We start from the raw sequence: 27,948 nt of genomic DNA on the forward strand, positions 1-27,948 counted from the left end.
GAGTCCCCAAAAGCAGCCCCGGGGGTGTCCGTGCGTGGGACCGGGGAAGCCGCAGCTCCGCGGAGGGGAAGAGCTGCGGGAGCAGTACAGCTCCCCTTGTTCGGACTACAACTCCCAGCGCGCTCCGCGCTGCGGGACTACATCTCCCGGCAGGCTTTGCGCGCCAGCGGTTGGGCCCTCTGTCCTTCCCGCCCCTCCAGCAGCGCACGCGCGGCGGGGCGGGCCGCGCATGCGCCGCGCGGCGCTGCAGTGCTCGGAGTGGGGGCGCGGCCGGGCGGGGGGCGGCGGCCGCCATCTTGGGCGCGGGGCGGCGGGCGGCGAGCGGTGGTGGCAGGTGAGGGCTTCGGGGCTGCTGCTCCGCGGCGGGGCGGGTGGACCGACCGCTGCCTCCTCCGGGCGGCGGGGCCCGCTCTAGAGCCGCTCCCTGGTGGTGGCGGCTCCCGGGGCGCGGGAGGGGAGCGGGGTCGCCGTGAGGGCTTCCCCCCGCCGTGGGGGCGCTCCCACCCCTCCTCTCTTCGTCTGGGCTCCCCTTCCCCCCCTTGAGGGCTCCCGTTCCCTCCCGCCGGCTTCCCCAAGTCCCGGGGAGGTGCCCCCGCCCCGCCCAGCGGACCCTCCGCTCGCCCATCGAGAGGGTTTGTTAATTGCTTGTGTTAATGAGCTGTGCGTGTGCGGTACCTGCGACCCTCGGGCCGGGTGAGGGTGGGGGCGAGGTCGGGCTGTGGGTGGCTCGGGAAGAGCTGCGCCCCTGGACCGGGTCAGCCGTGGCAAAGGGATGGGAGCGGGAGCGGGCAGGAGCTTCCCCGCGAATTGTCGATCCGTGCTGCCGGTACCGGCGTGAATTCGCTGGGTCACGGCTCGCACCCCCTAGCTTCCTCCGTGGGAAACCTGCAGAGGCAGAACGCGGCGCTGCTGATGCTAAACTGGACTTGTTCCGAGGCTTAAAATGGGCTTTTGTCCAACGGCTTTTCTAGACGCCTTTCCACTTCCAGTCTTCCCTCGGTTAGGTTTTTGGGTTCAGTGAAGCTGCAGGAAGCGCAGCCTGTGTTTATCGTCCAGCACAGCTGAATTCTCTCCCCCCTAGGAAACGACTCGCTTTTGATCTAGTCTTCTCCCTACAAGCTGCAGGATTCCGTGATCTGTTTTCTGCTTGCTTTAGTATGACAAAGCTGCTGTCAAGTTTTAGCCTCAGGCTGCCAAAATCTGAGCCTGGAACTTTCCCAGATAGGTGAGTCGGGATGGCTTCTGCGGCTCATAAGTCTGCGTATTGCAGGTTTCTGACTGTGTATGGGCTCCTGTGGTATCTTGTTGGGTAACGTTTGTTTGAATGCTACCAGAGCTGTAGTGACTGTTATTTTCTGTAGTAAAAGCTGTACCTGTCCCTGTGAGTTTTTCTCACCGGGACAATCTCTAATCTGACGAGGTGCTGCCAAACTGCCTCCTTCCATATTTTCCCTGCCAGAAGAGAGGCATCATTTCAGTTCTGTAGGAAGTGCCATATTTACTGACATCTAGTGACAAAGATACCTGGTGTTCTTTGGACTGCAAACTGGCCATGTTTTCTTTCAGGGAGAGCATTTGAGACATCCTTGAAGGGTATTACATCTGGCTTTTTCCTCCTCCTGAAAGAGCACAATTCTGGCCTTTGTAGGGTTGAGTCTTGGGGCTGCGAGGGGTTGCATCTTAAGTTCTTTAGGCATGGATGACTGAAAATGCAGCCTAATATGATAATATCTCTTTTTTTTTTTTATGGAATGGAAACAATCACTAAACAAAATGAGCGTTGTAAAGACACTTCCTGTGATCCTAGTTAAACTTATCCTGTCTCATCCCTGCATCAAGAAATGATAAAGCCAAGACTGACTTTCACAGCACTGTGTCGTGCAGTGGTTTTCTAAGGTTGCACTATTGAAGACCACTGGGGTATCTCATAGCTTCATAGGGTTAACTGGAGGGTGCACAGAAGTACAGCCTGGGGTGCCAAAACATAAGCAGTCTGTGTGGCAGAGTCAGCTCCTCTCATTTAGTGAATGACCTACAGAGTTGAAGGGTACAAGCAAACCATGTATAATTTTGATCTCAGCAGGATGTTGACAGCTTAGTTAAAAGCTTGCAGGCTGAAGTGCAGAATGTGAAATATAGTTATCTGCTCCACAGTAATAGCAGAGAGAGAAATGCCAAGTCAGGGCACCTGAGCCATGACTGGTCTGCAGAATATAAGCTCTTACTCAGACTGCAGTCCGTATTTTTAACCTCTTCCATTAGAAGATGAATAGAAAGCAAGTCACTCTTCAGGTTTCTAGCTCAAGAGTGAAGAGCACTAGAAGTTGATTCAAATTGTCTTTAAAACTGCCTTGGAAGAACTGGTAGAAATGGAAGGAGACATTGGGCTCCTTGGATAATGTTGGACTCGTAAAGTGGAAAGGTTTGTTATACACGTTTCCTGTGATGTTTTACCAGAGTAAGGGAGGCTCTCGTGTCTCCCTGTGTCTGTATTTAGGTCTTATTATTTTTTAGACTGACTGTGTGCAGTATGGCCTGCAGAAGACTGTGGGAGGAGAGCCTGGTAAGAATTGAACGTGCTTTTCTTCTTGCCCACTGGTTATGGGGATTTATGGGATTGGGTTTAAAATAGAAATGGTTTCTCTGAAACTGATCGGTTTATCTCAGTAGCTCTTTAGCTCATGCTATGTCTCTTAATTAAATTATGCAGCCTGTCGTCCTCAGGATGAAGTGATTGCAGCTACTCTTGTTTCAAACCAACTGCAGCCCATGGCCTCTTGGAAAGTGGCTAATGCAGCCCTCTAAGCAAAGCTTAGATGCTCAGATTAAGTTGGGGTGATGACATCTCTGTAAGCCTTAAGCCTTTTGGTTTGATAATGGCTAGCACTGGCCCGAAAGGACTGGTTTTCTGTATAACTTGGTGTGCCAGAGCAGCCTGACTAATCTCACTGCGCTTCATATGTTGTCACTTGTCCAAGATCATGCTGATTTCTAGAATGCAGAAATCGTTACAGTTGGTGATTTCCCCTCAGCCCTCTGGGTGGGAGTGGCAGCACCTCTCCTGGTTTCTTCCTGATTGAGAACTCCAGCAGCTAATGTACCTTGAACTGCTTAGTCAGATAAGCTCATTAATGCACAGAAGTCTTACTGTTAAGTCAGAACCCAAACTTTCTTTTAATAGACTACTAAATGGGTTGGTGCTTTACACCAGCTTAGGAACTGACTTGTGGGTGCTGTTTCCTAGATGTGCTGTGTAGATTAGAGAAATAAGCATTCCTGTTTTCGCTGAAGCTAAGTGATGTCTATGCTGTGGGTAACTTCTAGCCCCATAAAGGGGGTGACAGAACCCAGAGTAGCTGAATCTTGGCCTCACTGCTGATCATCTTGTGTTTATTCGTACCCTGTACTAGATGGCACAGGAAACTCAATGAAGCAACAGGTTGTCTCACAGTGGGGCTGTGGCCAAAGTGGCTTTGCAGATGAGCAGGAGTCCCATCAGCTTTGCTGACAGAGCCTTGGTGGCTTGCTGTGGCAACGGCTGAGTTGAAGGTAACTGACAGACCATGTTGCATTCTTATTTACTGTAATGCTAGACTCTCTTCTGGACAAGTGTCTCTGTAGTAAGAATAGCACCTGCACAGCTGGCTTAGTAGAACACAGCTGATCATTTAAAATGAGTGGACGAAATGTACTTGGTGCTATCTGGATGCTGCCAGCGCTGGCCACACCCTGAGGCTGTTGGTGCTTGGCTGGTGAAGCTGTAGTTACGTGGTTAGGGCAGCGTAAGAACTGTCCCTGCTGTCAGGCTGCTCCTCAGTGTTTTTTCTTGAGCTGCCATGTTATCACTGCACCTTGGAGAGAAAACAGAGGGTTTGCTGAGCAGACCTGCCATGATAGCAGACAGGCCTGGCTCAAGTGTTCAGCATCTTCTGCCAGCACTGAACCTGGAGAAACTGCTGTGAGAGGCTACAGACAACTGCATTTTCTCTTTCCGGAGGCCAAAATACCAGTATAAACCCAAAGTTTACGGTAGCTCCAGTACCATTATCCTGTAGACACATTGCTAATGACATGTTTCCTCCAGGCAGTACTTCATTCTTTTGGAGGTAGTACAAGCATCCCTTGCCTGGCTGTGAAGCTGCAGTTACTGCAGCCATGTTGCCTTGTACCACAACTGAAAACTGACCAACAATTCACTGTTTTTCCTAAGCAGTGAATTTTAAGCAAGTCAACTTCTTAATTTTTTTTTGTTTTAATTTGTGCAGATACAGTTAAGAAGACAGACAACTATGTCCCAGAGTTTGTGGTGTGGGATTGAAGCTAGTACTGTGGCTGCTGGTGCAGGGGTGGATTAATGGTCTGCGAGGTGCCACGCAAAACACTTCAGGTTATGGGACAAATATATTGGAGAAAATAACTTATTTGGATGTCTGTGTGTATGGGATATAGGTTAGAATTCAACTTTGTCTTTCAGACCCTAATGAAGAGATGGTTCTGGTACTGCGGTGGGGTCTTGTTACTGGTGTGATGCTGTGGCTTTTTGGGTAGAAAAGCCATGAGATGTTAATGCACTGGGGACAACTGTTTGCTGTGGTGTTTCTGGAAACTGCTGCAGAGGGAACAAACTGTGCTTGTTAGTCTGCCTCGATTAGTCTAAGAAAGCTCTGTGTTGTATGTTGTTCATTTTTCTACAGCTCTTCTGTGTCAGAACCCATGAAGAGACGGTGGAAGCGGAAGGTTGGGCTCTTCCATGCTGCGGGAGGGCTGTTGAATCTCCATTTACTAAATGCAGGTTTAGTGCATCACCTCACTGGGTAGTTCCCAGCTCAGCCACTCGTTACATCCCAGAATATGTGAAGGTACCACCAGCCCAGGAACAGGATCCTCCTGCCCAAGCTTGTGCTCCACACATCCCAAGTGTGTGGCCAACATAGGTCTGAAAGGGCAAAGTCTGATGCCTTCTGGAGAACCACCTGTCTTTAGGTTAGACCTAATAAGTAGAGTACTTTCCATGTGTAGTGGAATTGGTAGACAAAAACAGGTTTGGAAATACTATGCTTGATTGCATCTTTGCCTTTCTCTGGACTGCCTTGGTTGTGATCTGCAGCAAACCTGCTGCGGTGGCTGCTGGGGCTTCGTCTGCTGTGTCATGATGGTTTGAGAGAGGGATGCTCCCTAATGCACATCTTCTGCACAGCATGGGCAGTAACATGACTTGAGATAAGTGCGCTTGATTCTTGTTAGAAGGTGCACCTTATGTCAGTCACTGTAGGTCCAGCTAATCCTGCCACTTTTCAGTTACGTAACTACTGAAATGCATTCGAATCCCAGTCCTAGCATTTCATTTTTATACATGTTGGGTTTTTTGTAGCTGGCTGTCTTTATGTTGTAACATTGTCACAGTTGCTATAAAGGTGCACCATAATGCTAGCATTTTCAGGGTGGAAAGTCATTTGCGTGTAACCTTAACTCCTTGTGGGTTTATAAGCATGTGTCAGTATCTCATCTGTCTATGATGCTCTTTATTATCCCTTTTCCTTTCTATTTATGGGTTGAAATAGAAGTATATGGGAATGCAGAGTAGGAAGCGTACTGGCCTTAGATATTGGTAGGAGCAGCATTCAGATGTCAGATCCCACTCCTACCCCAGTAGCTAGCTCCTTAAAGAATGTAGTGCCTGTTGGGAAAGGGCTTGTTCCTAAATTAAGGTGATTAGTCACCACCTGGTGTGAATTCAGCATACATGTGGACCATCTCTGTGTCTTAACTAGAATAAATCCATCCATACTATAACTAGAAAACAGGGCTGTATCTAGCAGTGTGGAGTGGGTTGCCATATGTTCAAGCTAGTGAAACAGAAGGAGCAGAGCTGCAGAGCTCTGAAGGTGCAGTTGGTGGACCATTAAGCCAAAGGCATCAGCTAGAGTCATCTTGGTTTCCAGGCACCTAGTGACAAACAGCTGAGGAATTGATAGGCTTTGCTCTTAAACTGTGTCTTGCAGTGAGCTATTAGCCTGAGGAAACTCAAAATCAGTGCAGGGCAAGCTCCCTAGAAAAAGGCTGACCGTGGAGAGGAGCAGAATGAGTCATTGAAAGCTGATTGAGCAATGCCGGGAAGCTTTCTGAGTCATGTTGCTTATGCACGGTGAGCAGATGAACCCTTCTCCTGAGGTAGATTTTTTATTCTGGGGCCTTCTGATTCGAGCAGCTGTGAGTCACTGAATGTCAGGCTCAGATTAATTTGAGCCCTACTCCCTGCAGTTCTTAACCATTGCAAGCACTAGGATCTTCGTTTTTCAAAGCTGATCTGAGAAGGAAACTATTCATTATTTAAAACACCGGGAAGATCATACCAATTCTGAACTTTACCACTAAAAACCTCTTTCTGATCACAGCCTAACCTTGACATAGTTGAAAAGAGTATCTGTGGAACACAAATCAGGATCAAAACAAAGCAGGCTTATTTTAACTACAGCCACTTCAAGGAGAGCCATTGTCATCTTAAAGAGACATTCTTCTTGCTAAGCTTTAAGCAACTTTCTACTGCATGCTGCCCATTGTGTAGCTTTCTTCTCATCTGTTCATATATTTCTGGGCTAGTCTTTCCATCTCTTGACTTTCCAGCTGTGTGGACTTGCTTCCATTAGCTGATGGAAGTAACCCTGCAGCAGGGAGGGAGTGCAGTCACTCTTATCTTGTGTCGGGGAGGGATGTCATGCAAGGCTTGAGCAGCAGACAGGAATCAGCAGATGGGAATGTTGTCAGTGTTCCCTGAACTTCTGTTGTGGGCAAGCTGGTGAAGGCTGGTGGAGAGGACGGCACTGCACCGTAATGAATTTGCCGTGAGCAGTGTCAATGCCATTGTGCTGTGTGTGCTTGTGACGCCTGGAACTCTTCAAGATGCTGGACTGCGGAAATTGAGTGGAGCAAGAAGGTCTGCTTATAATTGGGTTAAATATCTCATGCACTTGAGGCCTCATTGGTCCCTGATGTCATTAGATGAGGGTGTAGCAAAAGGTTTGTACTGTCGTTAAGTCTGTAGTAAGTGAAACTACCTCCTCTGGTGTTATTCAGGGCTTCATGTTGCACACAGTCTGTCCCTTTCTGACTTTGAGCGGATTGTAGAGTATGGGGGCTAGTTCTTAGTTGCCTCTTCCTGCACTTGAACTGGAGGCCATTAAATAAACCTGGGTGAAGGAAGAAAAAGCAGGCTTAAAACAGAAAGGAAAGCATTTTATACTCTGGGTATAAAACTGTAGATTTTTTTTTTTTTTTTTTTTTGCTATGACCTGCTGCTGCTGCAGAGATTTGAGAGGGAACTGGGCAAATGCTTTGAAGAGATTTACTGATCCATTCTAAAATAGATAAACCATTGCAGGGTCATCTCCTGGGGACTGTTTTCTTGACCTGTCCTCACTATTATCTGACTGTCCTTTCACTGCTGACGTTGGAGACAAGACACCGAGTGCAAATGATGCTGGTTATGTTAGGAGCTAACCGTGCATGGGAAGTTTGAAGCCTGAGCTCAGCTCTCTGTGTAAGAGAGAAGCCTTGTGTTTCTTTGCATTGACAAAGAATTCTTTGAAGACTAAGCACTTGAATTACACTGTATCTACTCTCCATCTAACATGTTTTTACTAAGATAAGCAAGCAGTCAATTGCTGCCTAGTACTGTGATGCAATTAAAAATGCTGATAATTTTGCTAGTAACTTCAGTGAAGCTGTTACAGAGTATGTTCTAACCTATGACATGTAAAGATTGTAGATCTTCCCAAGAGACAGCTTTTAATTTCCAACATGAAGCTTGATTAGCAGTCTTCTGCATGTTTCAGAGTCATTCAAATCAAGGCTTTTTCAGAAAGCAATTGGCTTGTCACGCTAGCAAGAAGCTTTGTCTTGTATATGCTGTGTGTCTGATCCTCTTGCACGTCAAAGCAGACATTTCCTTTGTGCTAAAAATAGTGAAACAAATAACTTAAGCGGCATTAAAACCAAAGAGGGAGATTTCTTTTTTTTTTTTTAAGACTAGAATGTGCTTTCTAGGAATCTTCTGGAAAGGGCTTGTAGGATTCATATGATCCAGCTTTGACCAGTTGCGTAAGCTTCCAAGAAACTATTCTGTACAATGTAAGTCTTAAAGAGGATGCAAAAGCTGCTCTTCACCTTTGGTAACAGTAGTCCATGTTTGAATGGTGAAGCCAGCACTGTAGCAGTCTGAAAAGACATCCTTGTCTCTCAGCTGGAATGAAAAAAATACTAATTTGGAAAGAATTTCCTAGGGCAGACAACGAGTTGCTTTCATTGTCATAACTGTTCTCACTTCTTTTCAACATTTGGCCTGTGTGAATGACCTTTCAAATATTCCCTGAATTACAGCTTCAGCATCAGCCAGACTTTGTGGGGCAACTGTATTGAAACAGATATTCTCCATGTTTTGGAATTTAGCCCTGCACATCACCTTTCAGTGGTCTGCATGCCTGCTAGGGCTCTGTGTTTCATGTAAGTAGCCATGAGCCTGTGGCACAGTCACCTCCTTAAATCTGAGAAGTGATTTTGTTCTGTTGACCAACAGGATTGTCTTTGTCTCCTGGCATGGGGATGCTGGCCGTGCTGCCAGCTGCACTGTGTAGCTCCATCCCCCCCCACGGGATGGTGAGCAGCTGCAGGAGGCTTTTCCCATTCTGTAACTGCATGGGAATCTCGGACTGTGTGCTGCCTCTGCCTTAACGTGTGGTTACAGAGACTTATCCTGGAAGTAAATGAAGTATTTTTATTCTGAAGTTATAAAGTGCCACTAATGGGAATGAAAGAAAAACATACTTGAAAACATCTTCTGTGTTGGATGGGCTCTCAGACATCATGAAGCCACTGACAAGCGGCAGGAGGCAGCTTGCGAATAGCCAGAGATGCTCAACAGCAGGATGTGGAAGTAAACGCCAGGAAGCTTGCTAGTGAGCTTTGGGAAAACTGCTCATCTGTCTGCTTCTCTGTTTCGACTTATCAACTGACTTTTTTTATTCTCTTTTTCTTTTTAATGAGCAAAAGCAACCATCTGGTGGCAGGGGACCTATAGCGGAGAAGGATGTGTAATGTTACTCTCTGAGGGCTCATTAGGCGTGGCTAGAACTGTTGGTGTAAAGGCTTATGGAAATGTAAAGTTTTTTTTTCTGTCTTTCTGAAATTAAAAGTAGAGGCTGCACTATAAATGTTGTTTTAGTGCAGTAGTTCCTTGAAATGGGCACCTACTTCAGTTTCTCGTACATAACTTCTAGAGAATGTTACTCTTAATATTCCCAGCTTCCACCTTGGGAGTCCGTTTATCCCTCTAATGTGTGTATTGGGTTTGTATCCTTTTTTCTCTGGCCTTTGAGATGATCTGAAGCTAGGTCACTTTAACTTCATTTTTACTGTGTTCCTGAGCACACTCCTATCAGTTCACTGTCAGCCTGTCTCTAGACTCGCCCCTCCCTATCCTTCCCACCCACTCCAGACAAGTTGGTGTAGGCTAACCCTCTCTGGTAGCAGTGTGGAGGTGGCTGGTTATCTAGTGCTCTGCAGTGCTGGAGTTGAAAAATACCAATGTAATTGTCACAAGAGCTGGTCCCGAGGCTTGCCCCATCGCAATTGTAGTGCTCTTCTCCATACTAAGCCAGCCAAGCAGTTGCTAGAGAGGGTATTATGACTTGGACCTAACTGAATAGGGTGCGTACGACTACAGGAATGGGATCTGGTGAAGCAGCTGTGTATTTTAAAGTCTTCTGCACCAATAATGGTAGCCAGCTTTGTAGCCCTCTTAGGAGCAATATTCCTCTGAAAAGAGAGAAGGTGAGCAGTTTAAAAGGGTGACTTCTGAGGCACTAGCCCCCAGTTAGTGGGGTGTGTCTAAGATATCCCACTCCAGTGGCAACTTGTGGCCAGACTGCTCTCAATTTGGACTCTGAAGTGTTACCTAGCACTGCTGCTGGATCAGCAAAGGCTGTTAATGTTGCTGTATAAAATGTAAAAGCAGTAATAAAGTAAGGTGTATTCGCTGCTAAGAACCGCTGCTGGATAGCGATAGGCTTAATGAGATCTCAAACACTGGGGTGACCTGCATGCAGAAAGACTAACCATGAATTGTATCTGATTTGTGTCTCGGTCACTGGGGAGATAGGCACTTCAGAGCAGAAATAAAAGGTCTTTGATTTGCCTTTAGTTCTAGGTCTGTGTTTTTCTCACGTTCAGGAGTAGGCCATGTACTGCTGATACTTAAGGCTTAAGCCACCCGTGCTGATAAATGGAATGAGAAATAAGCCTGATGTTTCAGTGCTAATTTTAAGCTTCAGTCCTGGCTACAAATTGCAGTCACAGAGCCTAGTGTTATAGGATGCATGGTAGCTGTACATACTCACCTAAACCTGAGCTCTGAAGTTGCTTCAGACAAGCTCAGGAACTCAGATGGGCCTCAGTCAGGATTCCTGTGGTTCTGGAACAAGGCAGTTGGTTGCCAATGGGCTTCCTCCTGAAGTCCTTCCTCTGGTGTGTCCCCGAGGGGCAGTTCTGCAGCAGACATGAGGGAACACTGATCTGGAGAGGCTGGCACGTAGTTAGGGCTTAGGTCTGTTGTGGTACATACAGTCTGTACTGTGCATTGGGAACGCACACTTTTCCATATGAAATCCCAGCAGATCAAAAAGTATAATCTGTTACCACAGCAATAAGGCTAGTTCCCCCCTCTTCAAAGCAAACCATTGTTTCTGATAGCCTTTTAAGTAAGGAGCTCTGTACCCTCCTGGATGTAAGCATGAGGCAGGCAGTTTCTTCCCGACTTTCTTCTGCCTGACTGCTCCGGAGTCTCCAGTTGCCCCATTGGGCCCCACTGGGCCTCAGCCATGTGCTAGCCTGACCAGCTATAACAACATAAATCAGGTGGAGTAGCCCATACCATCAGACTTTCAGGAATGTCTCTGAGCATGCCCTCTACTTGTGCCTCTCTGCAATCTGCTGGAGGTCATTACTCTTGTGACATCAAGATGTGTGCTGTCAGGTCCTCACCAGCACAGGTATTGTAAGAATTGTCTTCTGGTTGAGGATGTGTGTGACAAAAGGTGTCTGTGACCTGACCAGTAGCCAGCAGATGTCAAAGTCTCTGCCTGCTGTACTGCTTGTTGCCGTGCAAACTGCTGATATGTGTCCTCTCTTGCTTCAGGTCTTAAGCAACATGGGAAGAGAAGACTAAAGTTCCATCATGATCGGAGGCTTATTCATCTATAATCACAAAGGAGAGGTTTTAATCTCTCGAGTCTACCGGGATGACATTGGGTAAGTGCTTCTGTTGCATCCCTAGCCTTTGCATTTCTGTCTCATTTTGGTGCAGGCAACAACCCAGAGCTGCTTTGTTCTGCATTAGCTGTGCATGCATGTAAAACTGCAACTCAACTTGCTGCTCTGCGGGCTTAGTTCAGAAAAACGTTTAAGCCCTGGTCACCTACAGATGTTAATGAAGGATGGTCTGTAGGCAAACCTGGGACTTTCTTTTAGATGGTAGAGATCTGGCTGTTAACTCCAAATGCTTTGGCAGGGTGGGCTGCTGCTACAAGAGTCCACCAGCTTCACTGTCATTGTTTAAAATTGATGGGAGCGGTGGTGTGGGAATTACCTGCCACGCACTATAACCAGGGCTCTGAATTAGTTTCAGCCACAGGTATCTGGCATCAAGTACAGGCATGCAGGAGGCTGCCTATAGTCTTGGAAAATTATGTCTCCAAGCAGACTCATAGTAACTGGGGCCGTACACTAAAAGCTGGCATGCTGTCCCGCAGCCTTGTATGTGAAAAGCTTACATTCATTGAGTAATTAAAGTTGTGGGAAGCACTGAAAGCCTTCAGTGGGTTCTAGGTGCCTCATTGCACTTCACACAAGTGTTTTGATGTTCACTTAGACTAGATCTGTCCTATCCCCAGGCTGCTAATTCCCAGAAGGCACCTTACTAAAAACTCAGTGTCTTATAGGCAGTGGATAGTGCTGCAAGGAACCCGATATCAAGTGGTGATGCAGCTTGGACTGAAAACTTTAAGTGACTTTCTTGCGCAACACTGCTTTTCCTAGTGGGTTTTCATTACTCGGAGGCATTAGGTGGAAGTTCATAATTGAAGTTAACAGAGTTAAATCATAGCTAATGGAAGCAGGGCTGTGGTAGGTATTAAAGTCCGATGAGAAAGATCCTTCTGAGCAGTTCAGGAACAAATAGTTTGTACCAAGTCTCTGCAATGAATGGTGGTAGGATGTGCTGCAAAATAACTTGTTGCTATGAATCACAAACTGTCAAGCCAGTCAGCCTTTCCACTGCTCTAGTCTTTAGAGCCTGTCCCTTCTGGTCGTGGATTGTCTAGTGGAGGTTGAAAGTTTAGGTAGAACTAGAGTCTAGTCAGGGCTTGCACTGTTTTGTTGGTGGAATAGCTGTCCATACAGTGTGTGTAGTAAGGCCTCGCCTGATGAGCTTTAAATATCTTGGCTTCTTCTAAGTCAGCTGAGGCAGAGTGAAGTACCTGTTCTAAGGTTGATAAAGTTATTCCAGGACTTAACACAGAATTGAGCCAAGAAAGCATTGTATTTCTGAAGCAGAAAACTGCTGGCTACAAAGTTTTGCTTCTCCTCAGCTATACTAACTCACTTCAGTCTTGAATACTTGTTAGCTGAAGCTCTTCAGAGCAATTCGTTTGCCTGATTGGACTTTTGTGAAGTTCCCTTAAGGAATAGGAACACAGTGACTGAGCTGTGCCAGTCTGGATTGTGAGTAAACATGAGAATATGTAGCAGGGGCATTAGGGATGGTATTACTGCAATTTATGGCAAAATTTTGGTTTTTGTAGATTGCAAACTTAATCACTTAAAGATGAGATTGCGCTCAAACTGGTGTTTATTCAAGAAGGCCTCTTAATTTAAAGGGCATTCTGGCTATGGAGATGTAAACTGGGAAGTGAAGTAACTATCTGTAATGTGGTGACCTTCTATAGCTTTTTCTCTTGGCTAGTTCCTCTTGTAAAGTGAGTGACATGATAAAGTACTTCCTGCTGGCTGGCCAGGCAAAACCGGAAAATGGGATTTCCTGCCTGATTCTATCTTAAATTTTTTCATTTGGCAAAAAGTGTTTGCTCTGGGACTTAAGGAGTCGGTGTTCCCCGAGTGAAAATCCTCTATTCAGTTCCTGTGGAAGTGTCGGTCTTGTGACATAGTTGGAACCGATGCTGGCTATTAGTCAAGCTTGCTCCCCAAGGTGTTGGATTCTTTCTGAAACAGGCCTTGAAACCTGGTTCAGAATCTTTTAGATGTGTAACCTTATAAAACCAAGTTGTCTTAAAATGGCTGTGTCTCATCTTGTGGAGTAATCAAATTACTGAGAATCTTCATCTGTACAGCAAGCAAGTGAAGTTGGAAAGCTACCATTTCCTGTTTTGAACATTAGCCTCAGTACCAGCTCTACTTTAGAGCTCATAGTATCCTAACCTTCAGAGTGAGGTAGACAAAGGAATAGTTGTGATACTGTAGCTTGTACTCAACTCTGTGGGAGTTCTGTCTCTAACCAAACAGCAAGGAGATAGATTTCTAGAACGCTATATAGTTTTAATTCCTAAATGATAGATCTGGAGTGCTGAGGGCCTGTTGGGAGGTAGGTTGAATGGGAAATGACTGTAGCTGCTGCGTGTTTTCATATAGGCTCCAAGTGATTGGTCCTTAAGACTCCTTGGTCTTGGCACTTCCCTTTGGTGTTCTGAAACTTCAACCTATGTGTTGGGAGAGATTAAAGTTTGTCTGTGGTTATGAGAACCCCTCCCCTTGCACAGTTTACGGGTCTAAATAAGCATATGCTAGCTCAAATGTTTATGAGCAAAGTGACAGTCAATGAAGAAACCCTTACCTGGACTTTATTAAAGGTAGAAAAGGCAGAAGTATCACAAAACTTAGACTTCCTTTGCTTGCTACTTAGAATGGCTTTAGTGCATGTAGTGCATCTGTTCATACAGCAGCTAGCTGCATGCATAAGCAGCCTCTTAAAATAAAAAATCAAAGCACTATGCATTTAATTCAGGGATACCATGTAGGGCTTTACAGCAGTCTTCAAGTGCCTTGTTCTTCAGTGACGTAGTCATTGAGAGAACCTACCTGCGTTTATCTATGTAGCTATTTAACAAAAATAAGCTATCTGAGAGTGAGCAGCTTACATAATAAACTGCATGCACTTTAAACTTAATAGGCACTTGGTTTCTGAGCTTGTAATACATCATTTTGGCTTCATGGCTCTTGATCCTTAAGGGAAAAGAGCAAGCTGGATAGAGCAGTGTCTGAATCTGCAGGATGTGCTATATCTCTCCAGATGTGCTCCAGCTCTATCAAACTTGCTGTATTTCCTGTTGGCTGGACCAAGCCAGAAAGCATCAACCCCGACAGCTTCAAATGACAAGTACTGTCATAGAATTGCCCACTCAGACTTGCAGTCCTGTTCTGAGGCAGGCTGGGAAGAACATACCTCATACTCTGCGATCCCCAGGAGGTGCCTGAGATTGAGGCTTTGGGGTTTTTCCCTCTCTAAGGCCTGCCACATCTGTTAGCAGAGCAGACTGGGTGTCACTGATGTGGTATGGATGCAGCTCATCTGGACTAAATGCCTAGTTAGCCCTAAAATTCAGCCAAACACAAGTCTGTCCATGCTGGCAGCCTGACCATGGCATGTCGGCGTTGAGTCTCGCGAGGGCTTCATTGCTGCCACAGCTTGATACTGTCCATCCAATACCACTGTGGCCTTTTGTGCCCAGGAGCAGGGGGAGGGGGTGCTTAATTTAGTCTCTCCTTATCTCTTTGGGTTCATTGTGCCTTGTGTGTGTGTTTCTAACCCTTTCTCTTGTTGCTGTCACTCCTCCTTTCTCCGCTGGCGCCATTTCTGTCCATCCCATCTCATTGGCTGCTGTAGCAATAGGTAAGAGACGCGTGGTAGACCATGACTGGCACTGCACAGTGGGCAGTTAGTGTGCTGGAAAAGCTTCACCCACCTGAGGCTTCTCCTCTAGCGTGCACCAGTCTGGTAGCTGGTTCTGGGGCTAGTTCTAGTGGGTTAGAATTTGACGCTGGGAGGGCTAGTGCTCCAGAACAAGCTGAGCTCCCCTTGCAAAGCTTACTGGAGGGGAGGAGCGGGGCTTTTAAGCTGTTTTTATTTATAGTAGATTAAAATACTTACTTATGGGAAAACTAAGGTAGAAATGAAATTCTTAATTCAAACTTGCAAGTCTTCTGGGGCAACAAAAACTGAGAAGTATTTGAAAACCAGAATTTTACTTGTGGGGGGAGCGTGTTTACTGATAAAGCTTCTACATATGTATGCAGACCTTCAAGGAGAAAACACCTGCTGTGGTAGCATATGTTCCTTTCAATATACTTTGTTTTCAAACCTGGAAGTGTCTGCTGGACTGTTGACAGCCCTAAATGCTGTGAGCGTTTGTATGCCTGTATCCTTGCTTGCAAGGATATTATTACTGTCTGCCCTCAAGTATAGTTCTGCATAATCAGTACCACGGCCTTGATGCTGCAGTCGGAAGACCCACTGTTGTACATAGTCTCTAAGAGTAATAAAGCACAACTAGATGAGTCTTGGCTTTGTGTGTAAACTATTGCTTTAAGTCTTGGTCTTGTCCTATAAAGTACTCGGACTTCCTTCCTGTGTTCTTAGGATTGGTAGACTAACATAATTTGCGGGGCTTGTCCTGGCTTGTAGCTGTGGGATAAGGAAACCCTAATGTGGAAGAGCTGGCATCCAGAATGCCACTTGGATGTCCCTGTTTACCCTTGAGGCACTTGTTCCCTGTCACTAGTGTATAGGCAGTTTGGATTAAAGATGGCAGCAGCTAGAGGAAGCCTGCACAGCACCTTTTTGGGACCATGCAGATCCTCTTTACCATAAATAGTACTGGATCATCTACTGCACGTAATGCAGTGCTACCAGTGCATTGCACTGTGGGGACCCCAAGTCAGTCTGCAAGAGACCTGTTCTGAAGCCTGCAAGGCTTGAGAGGAAAATGTTCCTTGTTCCTAATCCTGTTTTCATTGCTTTGAGCCTGCCCTCCATGGTGCCTGGGTTATGGAGAGGAGGTGGATCTGAGAGCTAAAGCTCCCTTCTGTGGTGTACCTGGGCACTGACTTCTGTCAGATGACCCATGTGGGTTTTAGTGTTTCTTCCTCAGTAGTATGTGTGGAATGAACTGCCGTTGAGAAATAACCTTGGAGACCACAGCTTGCTTTGGGGCAAGGGTATGAAGGCCTGGGCATGCAGAGTAGACATAACTAGTTGTTTGGTCAAAACCGGGCTCTTCTTTGAGCCATAACCTGTTATGGCGTTTGTTCCTGGCTATGGAAATCAATCAGGATTACTAGCAAAATTATTTGAAGGAAAAGTTCCTTTTCCTCTTAGATGAAGGTTAGCTTCTCCTGACTACAGTTGCACTGTAGTCCCAAGCTCCTTAGACACCAGTGGTGTTACCTCTCCTTTAGTTTTTGCAGAATTTAATGTCTCACTGCTTGGAGCCTTCACTTGTCCCTCTTAGACATCCCCAGACACCCTTCCTGAGTGAGCTTGATGTATAGTTCGATGTCAGACTAATTGCATACACAGAACTGTGCAGCCAGCTTATTTCCATGTACGCTGTGCTAACTTATCTTTGGTGATGATCTCGTAGGCGGAATGCCGTTGACGCCTTCCGCGTCAATGTCATCCACGCACGGCAGCAGGTACGCTCGCCTGTCACCAACATCGCCCGCACAAGTTTCTTCCATGTCAAACGTTCCAACATCTGGCTGGCTGCTGTCACCAAGCAGAATGTCAACGCTGCCATGGTATTCGAGTTTCTTTACAAGATGTGTGACGTGATGACTGCCTACTTCGGGAAGATCAGTGAAGAGAACATAAAGAACAACTTTGTGCTGATCTATGAACTACTGGATGGTGAGATGTTTCGTGTATCTGTTATGCAATATTGCACTTGGTCATTCTAAAGCCCTTAGCTTAGTTTGATGTAATAATAATCCTTGAGGTATTATTCATGTGAGACTGAGTTTCAATTTACTTGTTCTCTTTTCTAATGCCACCTGTACTGTAAGCGTAGATACTATCTCAAGCCCATAGACTTGTGTTGATTGTGGCTTACTTCACTGAAGTGTTGGGAGCCGTGCAGTTGTATAAATGAGGCAGCTGGCACTGAACTCCAGCTTCCAAGTGGATCCTGTGCAGCTGCAGGGCTATTATTATACAGAGGTATATAAAGAGGGCTGTCATTAGCCATCTGAGGCCAACAAGCCCAGCTAGTGGCCAGGTGGTAGCAGTCACCCCAAGCTGCCATCGGTTGCAACTCTCGAGGCCAGATTGTAAATGGAAGAAAATCAGTAAAACCCATCCTGCCCTGTCCCAGCCCTACCTCCCCCAGTGAGAGAGCTCTGAATTTCCCCATGGAATAATAATACGGTGTCCTTTCAGCTGCTCATGATATCATCCTGCCTGTGGAGATTGCTCTTGAGCTGTCCCTGTTTTGCATAACATGAGCATTTTGTACTAGATATGCTTCAGTTTGTTTTCCAGACAAGGCACAACTTGTGTATCTCCTGGGATTCTTAGCTAAGGGTCATAGTGACCGATAGGTTCTCTGAGCCCATAGAGAGACTGCTGTTTCTCTGCTTTGGATAGTCACTGCTGTCTTCTAGTAGGCCACAGTGAGATCAAAAGCTGCAGTAGGTGTTACTTGGTATTCATGTTAGGGGTCATTTCTCCTCCTTAGATCTTTCTCTCCTCTATGATCTCCTCTTCTTGTCTCTCCTTGAGAGGAGTGGGTGTTAAGTACACTTGCTGTCTGTAGTTAACATCTGTTTCTCTCCCACAGTGATCATCCCGAAGTGTCACTACTGTGCTGCTATTTTTTTTAGGTTTTGATTTTCATTACATCTTGGTAGAAAAATCAAAACCTAAAGAAAGCGCTGCAAGATAGATTGTTCTTCTGTTGAATAAACCCTCTTCCTTGTCCCTTGGATGTTTTTGGAAAAACCCATGTGCCTTGTGCACATGCCTAGTCAATATTAGTCCAGAAGTGCAGTTCTATTTAAAAAACAGCAAATTCATCAGTTGGACAGCTTTCCATCATCCCTCCTCTCCAAACTTTTGCACAAGGAATTCAGTTTTAGCAGGACTGTTTCTTCTCTCTTGGCAAGAAATGCTCCAGCATAACATATCCATAAATTTAGTGTGTAAGCAGTGTCTATGTACAAATTGGCCCTCCGTATAGGAATGGTTAGCATGGTTGGCACGTTCATACCTTGTGGCTCTGAACTAACCTTCTTTTGCCCTTTTCTAGAAATCTGGACTTTGGCTATCCTCAGAACTCAGAAAACAGGGGCCTTGAAGACCTTCATCACTCAGCAAGGCATCAAGAGTCAGGTAAACAGAGGAATTTGTGTTACAGAGCTGATCTGCTGATTAATTTTCTGCAAGCCTGTACAGACAGTATGGTCTTAATTGCCACCTTAATTTTGACCTGTGCTGATTGGAGCACCAGAGTAGGTTGAGAACACCCTGACCAGGTGCAGCTCAGTGGCATCTCATTCTAGGTGTCTTGTGAGATCTCATGTTCCCTGGAGCCTGGTAAAATGCGGAGGAAGGGCCCTGAGCTAGGATAATGCCAGTCCCTTGCATATAAAGTCACTGGCTTCAAGAGCTTGATCGCTGGCTTCAAGCTCTCTGTCCGTGTCAGCTTCTGGACAGAGGATAAACAGATCTACCTGCTGAAACAGAAATATGTTGTGAATCTTGCTGAGCAGGTCTATTCCTCCACCAGCCCTCTAGTGCTTTGAGCTGTCAGGATTTGCATGCCTGCCTTGTGTGAGGTATTCTTCAGCCGTTTAGATCTTCCTTTGGAAGCTGATGATCTGTTGATGCCTGTCAACATCTTTGGCAGATCAGCATCAGTACAGTCTGAGCTTTCTTGTGTTAAAGGTGAGAATCTCTACTGTGTGTTTGGCATTGTATTAAAACTTGCAACAAAATTCACATGGAGTTAGAAGATAAAGGGCACCTGGGGAAAAAGCACTTAAATTGGACTATTCCTGGGAATGTGTTTTAAACTAGCCCTGATCCTATTCCCGGTTACAACCTTCAAAGCTAGGCTTCCTGTCTTGGTAAACAGCTCATGCTCCAACTTTGAAAACCAAAGGACTGTTGTACTGACTCGTATCTCATGTCTCCAGGGAATATTGTCTCTCTGACACAGCTATGCAGCTAATAATGAGGACTTGGCCTAGAACTCAATCCTCTCCCCTGTGTAACAGGTGAGCAAGGAGAAAAGCTGAAAGTCAGTCTCTGCTGAAGCTGTCTGCAGCAGAGATCTGGGTAAAACTTCAGCCCTAAGGTACAAACAAGGAATGTGTTAAACAAGAGCCTGCCTGGCAAATTCTTATTAAGGATAAGCAGAGGTCAAAGTCACTGGAGGCTCAGTTTCAACTCTGCTCATCAGCACTGACTTCCTAAAAGCTCCTTTTTAAAGTTCTAATCTACTGGTTAGCAAAACTAGCTGCATCTCTCTGGAAGGAGGTGAGAGAGAAGCTGCCCCTGAGCCACACATTTCCTGCTAGAACAGCAAATAGTGTTTTGCAAGAGGGTGTGTGTCTATCAGTGGCCAGATGTGCGTGCATCTGGCCTCGAGTCTCCCATCCTGAGCTCTGATGTAAATCACTCTGGCCTTCTGCAATCTGACATTTTGGGCAGTCAGCACTCAAGATAGCTGAATCAGCTCCTGTTCCTAGGAAAACTCAAAACTAACTACTGCCCTCATTTCCTTCCCTAGCTGCTTTTTTTTTTTTTTTGCTTTTGTCTGTTTTAGCAAATTCGTATGCTGTTCGTGTGCAAACCACTGTCACAGCATCTTGCTTCATTCAACAGCAGGTTTGGTCCTTCATTTTCAAGGAGGAGTTTGGACTCCAGCTTTGCATAAGCAAGCAGTTATTCTGCTCTGTGTTGGAAGTTTGTGCAGCCCAGTTCATAAAATTAGAAATAATCCTCGCCGGGCATAGTACAGCAGGATCAACAGTTGAAACAGTACTTGCGTGTTTTCTTGTCTGCTCTCTACTCTAGTACATCTGCCCTCCTCCTTCACTTAACAGCCAGTACATTGGACTAAAATCTGGGACCTGGTGGTCTGTCATCTCTGTCCCTCTATCCCTGCTTAGTTCGTGGTGGTGCTTTCCTCGGGCTTGTATCCTGCTGAATTTAGGAGCAAAATCCACAGTTACAGAAGACTTTTCAAACTCAACTTTTTGACTTTGTGCGTAATGAAAGATTTGAGATGTGCTGAGCTGCTGTCCTCTGACTGCCCATGCTGTTTGTCTGCTGTGGTCTTTGCAGGGCTGGGGTTCTTGGACTACAAGATCTGCTTTGGTTTGTTGTTTTTTTTGAGATGGGTCTGATACTGCTGCATTGCTTGCCAAGGGAAGTACCCCCGTGCTCTGGGAATGGGGCAGCATGGCACACTGATTTTAAAAGGTGGTGGTGTGCAACATGGTTTCATTTCTAGTCCTCACTTAGGAGGTAGCCTGCTGCTCAAATAGCAGGACTGCAGGCCTTGCTGATGTCCTTTATCCAGACTGATGCAGGCATTGATTCTGACGCCTTCCTCCAGCACACGCTAAATCTGCTCTTAAATCTCGAGGTGGAGCTGTGCTCTGTGTGCTTGGTTCTCTCTTCAGATCCTGTCTGCATCTCTCCGGACTTCAGTAACTAGGTGAATGTTGTAATTTTCTTCCCTGCCAAGTGTTTTCAGGGAATGTGAGGTGGTCAGCTCTTAGTTACAGTGTTACCCCAAACCTTAGGCATATTATAGTGCTAAAATGCTAGTAGTACTTCTTAGAAGCGAGGAGAGAGCTGCCCCAGCTGCCAGAGCCTGGGAAATCTGCTGGTAGCTGTGCTTTTAACATAGTCATCGTGCTGGCAACAGAGAAGAACAAGTTGGATATTCTTGTCTCATTTTAGCTGACTTATTTGTCTAGTTCAGGGAAGCTCCCAGTCCTGAGAAATTTCGGTTCCTTCTGTAGGGAACACTCATGCTGCTCAGCGATTTCAGCTTCAGCACTCCCCAGGCATCTGCTTCCAGATCCATCTGGTCACTTTCTGTAGTGATGGGTAGAGGTTCGTGGCACTGATGCTGTTGCAGGAGATGGAAATGTCAGCACATGATCAGTGTTGCTTTGGAAGCCAGAGAACAGGGTACTAGATCTATGTGTTCTTTTAAGCCTGAACAAAGCATTGAACAAGTTGGATAAGGAGGGGGTTTTTTTGTGGGACAAACAATGGAGGTACTTTGTACTGCGTTGAGCAGTTACCTAGGCAGTTTGCAGGGGAGTGTAAAACTCTCTTAGATGTTACAGTATGGCTCTGCTTGCTCAAAGAGTGATGGTGCCTGTGGCAAGAGCATGTGTGATACTAAACCACTGCTGGTTTAAAGCTAAGATCATATACTGCCACCCTGTGGGCCCAGTGCAAGGCTGCTGGGGCAGGACTCACTTCTGCGTCCTGCAGTTGTTCTGGTGGAAGAAGCAGAATTAACAAGGATATAACTTCATACAGGACCCAAACTTAAGATGCCTACAGTCTTGGGTGCCTCATATTTCTCATAGTCTGGGCATCTGTGGCATAGTAAACATCTAGAGCTTGCTTTAGGAATGGCAACATTAGTCTGCTCTGCATAGGAATGTTGCTGGGAGTGGTATTTGGCCTGTCTGTCACTCCCTGTGCTCTATTTTGTGTTTCTGTGGTTCATAATGGCCAAGTCTGAAAAGCCATTTCATTGCTAGGAGTGCTGGGTTTCCTGCTAATGGTCAGAGACCCTCATCTTGTTTGTGCTAATTAATGATGAGCTGGCCTACTTTGTTCCTGTCCTGAGGTAGCCTTAAGCCTAACCTGCCTCTTTCTCCCTTCTTCCCTTCTCTTGCTATTGACCTGCTTGCCTGTTAACCCTGTGTGCACCACACTTGCTGTTATACATCTACTCTTGACTTTCTGCGTGTGACTGGACCCCGCCTGTAGCATCAGGTAGGAAACCTCCCTGTGCCACTCAACACAATCCTTAGTGCTGTTAGGAGACATAGAGCCTGGATGCTGTTAGATGCATGCTAGGATGGTGTTGGTGTGTAACTCTAATGGCTGCAGTCGTTAAGAAGCAGTCCTTGGGACCAGCTGTCTCATGACCCTGGAGTCTCCTGTTGGATAAGGGAGTGAACTGGCCTGTCTTCTGCTTCTCTGCTTAACATGGATTGATGTGACAGTCTGAGACATGATTTGAATGTCATTGGTGGAGCCCATGCCTCCCTGCACTTGGATGTAGCATAACAGACCAGATGACGCAATGGAAGAACCTTTCTTGCTGTTATTATTTGCTGACCAACTTGGAGTTAAGCATAGGATTTATTGTATTGAGGAGAGAATGACCAAATCATGGGGTATGTAACGGCACCCATATGTAGGTGTGGAAAGCAGTTGTGTGTAATAAATGGCAAGCACTTCTCTTAGATTTAGAGGAAGCTTTCTTAGTCTTAGAGTTCATCTAGAGGTCTACGTTGTCATTTCTCTTCTTCAGACTAAGGAAGAGCAGTCACAGATCACCAGCCAGGTGACTGGACAGATTGGATGGAGACGTGAAGGGATCAAATATCGTCGCAATGAACTCTTTCTTGATGTGCTGGAGAGTGTGAATCTCTTGATGTCTCCCCAGGGTAAGTAGGAGGTGTAGAGCTGGCATCTTTCTCCCCTTTGAGGTTTGTGAGCGGGGACTTGTGTAAGCGTTCTGAACTGCGCTCTTCTCTACATCAGGTCAGGTTTTGAGTGCCCACGTCTCTGGCAGAGTGGTGATGAAGAGTTATCTGAGTGGAATGCCAGAGTGCAAGTTTGGCATGAATGACAAGATTGTAATTGAAAAACAGGGCAAAGGGACTGCGGATGAAACGGGGAAAAGGTAAGAGGCATTGGGGTAAAAGCCACATGCCACCAGGGATTCTTGTAAAAGAGCAGCACTTAGTAGCTTTTCTGATCTGACAGACAAAGCTCATCTCTTCTCCCCTTCAGCTATTAATGCTATTTTTTCCCCTGGGTGCATCAGTTGTCATGCAGGCTACCAGCCTGAGGCCCTCAGTACAGAGGGCTTCTCCACAGCAGGGCTAATGTGAGCAGGTATGATGTCATCTGTGGTGTCTGATGTCACAACTATACATGGGCAAGTGCCAGGAGCTCTTCAGGTGTTAAGATTCAAACATAGTGTTAAGTGTGGAGTTGTCACAGATGGAAATGCTTCCCCAAGATGAATTCTCCCAGAGCTGTGTCTCTAGCTGTTATAGTCAGTGGAGAGACTCTTACTCATCGGGTGCAGTAGTGGTGCTCCCAGGGAATGGTGAGGGAATTCCTCTGACCATGGCCTGCTTTACTTGGGCTGTTCTCACCAGCTAGAACAATGGACAGACTGGGCAGGCCCTTTCAGCTGACACACAGCTGCTCAGTGGCTGTGGGGACTGGAGACTCATCCCTTCCAGGAGCACAGCTACCTTTCTTCCCAGCTGCACCTCAGTCAATACGCAGACACCTTGGAGCTGAAAACAGGTCTTATGCCTTTTCCAGCCTTCTTGCTTGAGAGATAAAGAAAGCAAAGGGACTGCCTTTTTTCTCTCACTGACCATTTGCAACTCAACTGTGTTTCTCTTGGTTGTTTGTTTTTTTTTTTTTTTTGCTGACCCCCAGTGATTTGGGAAGGTAGATAATCTGCTTCAGCTGTGTGTGCATTCTGCTGTCCCCCCTGTCTCTTGCTTTGTGTGACTTGTGCATGTAACTCGGATCTCAGACACTTTCCATGATAGTTCATATAAACGGTGCTGAGCTGCTATTTGCCTTTTCCCTCAGAACCGAGCCAAGAGCTATCATTTCACTGTCACCTTTAAGCCATCTTTCCTATACCTGAATCTAGCTGATGAAATGGGTGAGGTTAGGTGGCTGCCCAGTGGGGATAGACTCTAGTAAAAACATCATCTGCATAGGCCTCTGAAGAGTCACTAATGCTGTCCCGAAGCTTGTGTGCCATGAGTGCCTTCACCTGTAAATGTGCTGTTTTCTTGAGTTATGGAAGCAAGATGGACAAGGATCTAGGTGATTCTCTCTAGCTGCAGCTCTCCAGTGAGCAAGAGCTTGGAGGTGTTACTCTCTGGAAGCACTTAGTTGAGATGGCCTGAAGGGACAGCTGCTGCCAGTTGATTTCTGGCATCTAGCATATGGCAATGCCAAACCCTGAGTAAAGCTGCCTGAGACCTGGAGCAGTGTTAGGCAGCGGGGTTTTCCCAGCAGTTTTCCAAAGAAAGGGGAACTAGTTGTCTAACATTGGCTGTCATCTGGGCAACAGATTAGGAAAGACTAACTTCCACTAACTACACAGCTGGATTGTGTAGCTAAACAGCCAGTCAGTCTGGAGTCAGTCTGCTTCCTATTTGTGCAGCTACTGCTGTTTCGTAGGACAGCTGAACCTCCCTGTAGTGCTTAGACTACCTCAGCACACTTGCATGACTGTGCTGTTGCTCCCAGCAGCTGAGGCAGCCTAGGTATTGTAGTGCTACACTGCTGTACATTCTCTACACACAACTGAGTTCTTGGCTGACCTTGTAAACCTGTACCAAGAAAGGTATTCTTGGAGATGCGAACCCAGCACAAGGTCAGTGCTAGCAGGTTAGGTTCTGCACCTAGATGGACTGATGGTAGCTGTGTAGATTTTTAGAAGTGAGAGATATAAGCTTCTATGGAATAGTATTCTGGTCTTTGGCACGTTGGTTCAGATTCCAACCACCTGCTAGCAGTGTGGAAATCGACAGCTGTGAAGAGATTTCTGAACAGGAAGACCCTGAACCTGGCGTCTCCTGGCTGTGTGGCAGTGTGATAGCTTTGTGGACAGGAAAGTGTTTTCTCTCCTTTGAACTGTGCTGCAAGAAGACGTGGGCTAGCAAAGTTCCCCTTGCAATGCTGAGGTGCTGCTGGCTGGCAGGCCTGAGCATTGTGGTGTTGGCTGCGACAGAGCGGTGCTCCTCTAATCTTTCTTCTCTGGGGAGAGAATTCTTTCAAAAGAGCTTTCTAAAACGTAATCTTTGTGGTGGTGAAACAAGGAAGGTCTGAGCCAAGAGGCTGCTCTCCCGTAAATCTCTCCCTGCCTACCCATTTCCTGGACACCCGTGATGGCAACGCGCTCTGTAGAGTAGTTTCTGCCTGGGCAGACTGCACAAGACACCAGGGCTGCAGCTTGCGCTTGCTTAACTGTCTTGTTTTTTTAGTGGCAAACAGTCAATCGCCATCGATGACTGCACTTTCCATCAGTGCGTGAGGCTCAGCAAGTTTGATTCTGAGAGGAGCATCAGCTTCATTCCACCAGATGGAGAGTTTGAGCTCATGAGGTACGGTGATGGGGAACGAACAGGCTGGTGTGGGCATCTCCTTGCTGCTGCAGTGGTGTCGGTGCTCTTAGGCAAGCTTGCAGCCCTTGTGCACCTAATATGCACTTGCCTGCCTTCTTTGCAGAGCGGAATCTGTAGGTTGTCCCACAAATCCTTATCTTACAGATGTGGTGGAAGCCCAGCTGCATGGTTTTCTTTGCCACAACCATAATGTTGGATGCGGGTTTCCTTACCCCTTAGCTTGCTGTATCTGTTTTTTAGTGTTTAAAACGGGTGTCCTTGAACAGGGCCATTGGCAGGAACCAGATATAAAACTTGGGACTTGAGAAACCATCGCTGCCCCAGTGCAGCACAGCCCTTACTGCCACTTCCTTCTTGGCTCCCTTTCTAGCTGGTGTTTCTAAGATGTTCCCTGTATGCAGAGGCTGTCCCTTAAGGAAAGTCGTACAATTTGAGACCGTAAAGGAGTTAAATCCTCCTCAGAGTTCACTGTTGCTTCTACCCCTGCAGATACCGAACCACTAAGGACATTATCCTTCCCTTCCGTGTGATCCCACTGGTGCGGGAGGTGGGTCGGACCAAGCTGGAAGTGAAGGTGGTGATCAAATCAAATTTCAAACCTTCCTTGCTGGCCCAGAAGATAGAGGTAAGAGAATAAAAACCTGTGGTCTCTTGTGCCTGGGAACTCTGCCTCTGCTTTGTCCCTGCTATGGAGTCCTTGCAGCTTGTACAGGACTAAGAGTGAAGTGAATACCCCTCAGGTGTGTGGTGCTGCTGTGCTGTGCAAGGGAACTGCTGTAGAGTAGGGAGATGAAAGTTGGTTTTGATTGCACAGCCACCTTGGCAGCAGCCTCACTTCCTGTGGCAGTTGTCCTCTTCATGTCTTGTCCTCTGTGAAAGGCTCATGTTCTTTTGTCTGCATGATCTGATGGTACATCAGGCTCTGAGCTGTGTAAGACAGGCTGAGGGTAGCTTTGCAGCTAGCCCCATTCTGGGAAAAGCTTTCTGCTACAAAGCCTGGCTGTCTAGAGCCTGGTGCAGTCACACCTCCCCAGCCACCTTGGTTTCCTTCCTGAGCTCATTTGCCTGACACTAGTCAGATTTCCTCCAGCCTGTACTGAAGAGCTCTGCCCTCTTCCTCACAACTGTTCTGGATTCTGAAAATGTGTTTGAACCTTTATTTCAAAGCAAGAAACTGGAGAGCTATCCTAGGATTCCTTGTGATAGCTGGTGTTCTGTGGGCCCAGAGATGGGAGGGAGAAAGCCAAGGGGTTGAGGACAGGTGATCTTCCCTGTGAGACTGCTCAAAATGCCCAGGGGCAGTCTTGCCCCTGCTCACCAGACTTTACCTTCCAGGTCCGGATCCCAACGCCCCTCAATACCAGTGGAGTGCAAGTCATCTGTATGAAAGGGAAGGCAAAGTACAAGGCCAGTGAGAATGCCATTGTCTGGAAGTAAGTGAGTGTGTTGGGTCTGGGGTGCTACAGGGCTAGGACTTGGGGAAGCAGAGTTGATTCAGTGCTCCTGTCTGTCCTGAGCACGTGTAGTGAAGGGAAGAATAAACTTGGGCACCTCCTGACTTCTGAGGCTTCTCTGATAGGATAAAACGTATGGCTGGAATGAAGGAATCCCAGATCAGTGCAGAGATCGAGCTGCTGCCCACCAATGACAAGAAGAAGTGGGCTCGGCCCCCAATCTCCATGAACTTTGAGGTGAGTCCATGTCTGCGTTCCAGGGTGCAGCTAACCTTGGGGAAGCTTTGTCAGTCTAGTCCCTTCTGCCCTCACGGGAATTGAGTCCTCCCTGTCCCAAGCTGCCATGTGACTTCCTAATGCAAGGCCAGCCAGGTGGCAAAGCTAATGGAAGAAAAGTGTCCTTACAGCTAGTAGAATCCGTCACAGTGCATGCAGGGAGCAGGGAAGGGAACAGTGGGACTTGGTGTCTTTTCTGTATGCATAGCCAAGCAATCCTCTGGCTTTTGCACATTAAGAGCACTTTACTCTGTTCCAATGCTCTCTGTTGTCTTTCTCCTTGTCAACAGGTCCCGTTTGCACCCTCTGGGCTGAAGGTGCGCTACCTGAAAGTCTTTGAGCCAAAGCTGAACTACAGTGACCATGATGTGATAAAATGGGTGAGGTACATTGGCAGGAGTGGGATCTACGAGACCAGATGCTAGCCCCAGCAGGCTAGCGGGCCCCCTCTTCTCCAAGCCATCCTCCGCCTCTCCTCAGTCTTCAACTACATCCAGAGAAAACATCTGCCTGGCCCCTCTATGCCAGAAAGACCCTGTGGCTCACCTTGGGAGCGGACTCGCCTGCCTGTGCTTGGTTACCACCCATACTGCAGCTGAAGTTCAGAGCTCAGTCGCACACAGGAGTGCGATCAGCCTCTTGCTCCCCGTCCCAGGGTGGGGAAGGGCTAGTCTAACTCCCATCCTCTTGTGATCTTTCTAGGGAACGTCCACCATTAAACTCC

At 46.7% G+C, this 27,948-nt stretch overlaps 1 protein-coding gene across 1 annotated transcript; it reads left to right on the forward strand.

Annotated features, from left to right (window-relative positions):
* Positions 1-217: 217 nt before the first annotated feature.
* AP2M1 (adaptor related protein complex 2 subunit mu 1) lies at positions 218-27,925 on the forward strand. The gene is given in 12 exon segments (XM_054074427.1): positions 218-334; positions 11,189-11,301; positions 16,704-16,976; positions 18,366-18,399; positions 18,401-18,448; positions 22,635-22,770; positions 22,868-23,009; positions 25,354-25,473; positions 25,984-26,119; positions 26,830-26,927; positions 27,074-27,185; positions 27,515-27,925. Coding segments are annotated over 11 exon segments (1,308 nt in total). The 5' UTR covers positions 218-334; positions 11,189-11,227; the 3' UTR covers positions 27,650-27,925.
* Positions 27,926-27,948: the final 23 nt, after the last annotated feature.

Source organism: Cuculus canorus, chromosome 9 (assembly GCF_017976375.1).
Source record: "Cuculus canorus isolate bCucCan1 chromosome 9, bCucCan1.pri, whole genome shotgun sequence".
NCBI lineage: Eukaryota > Metazoa > Chordata > Aves > Cuculiformes > Cuculidae > Cuculus > Cuculus canorus.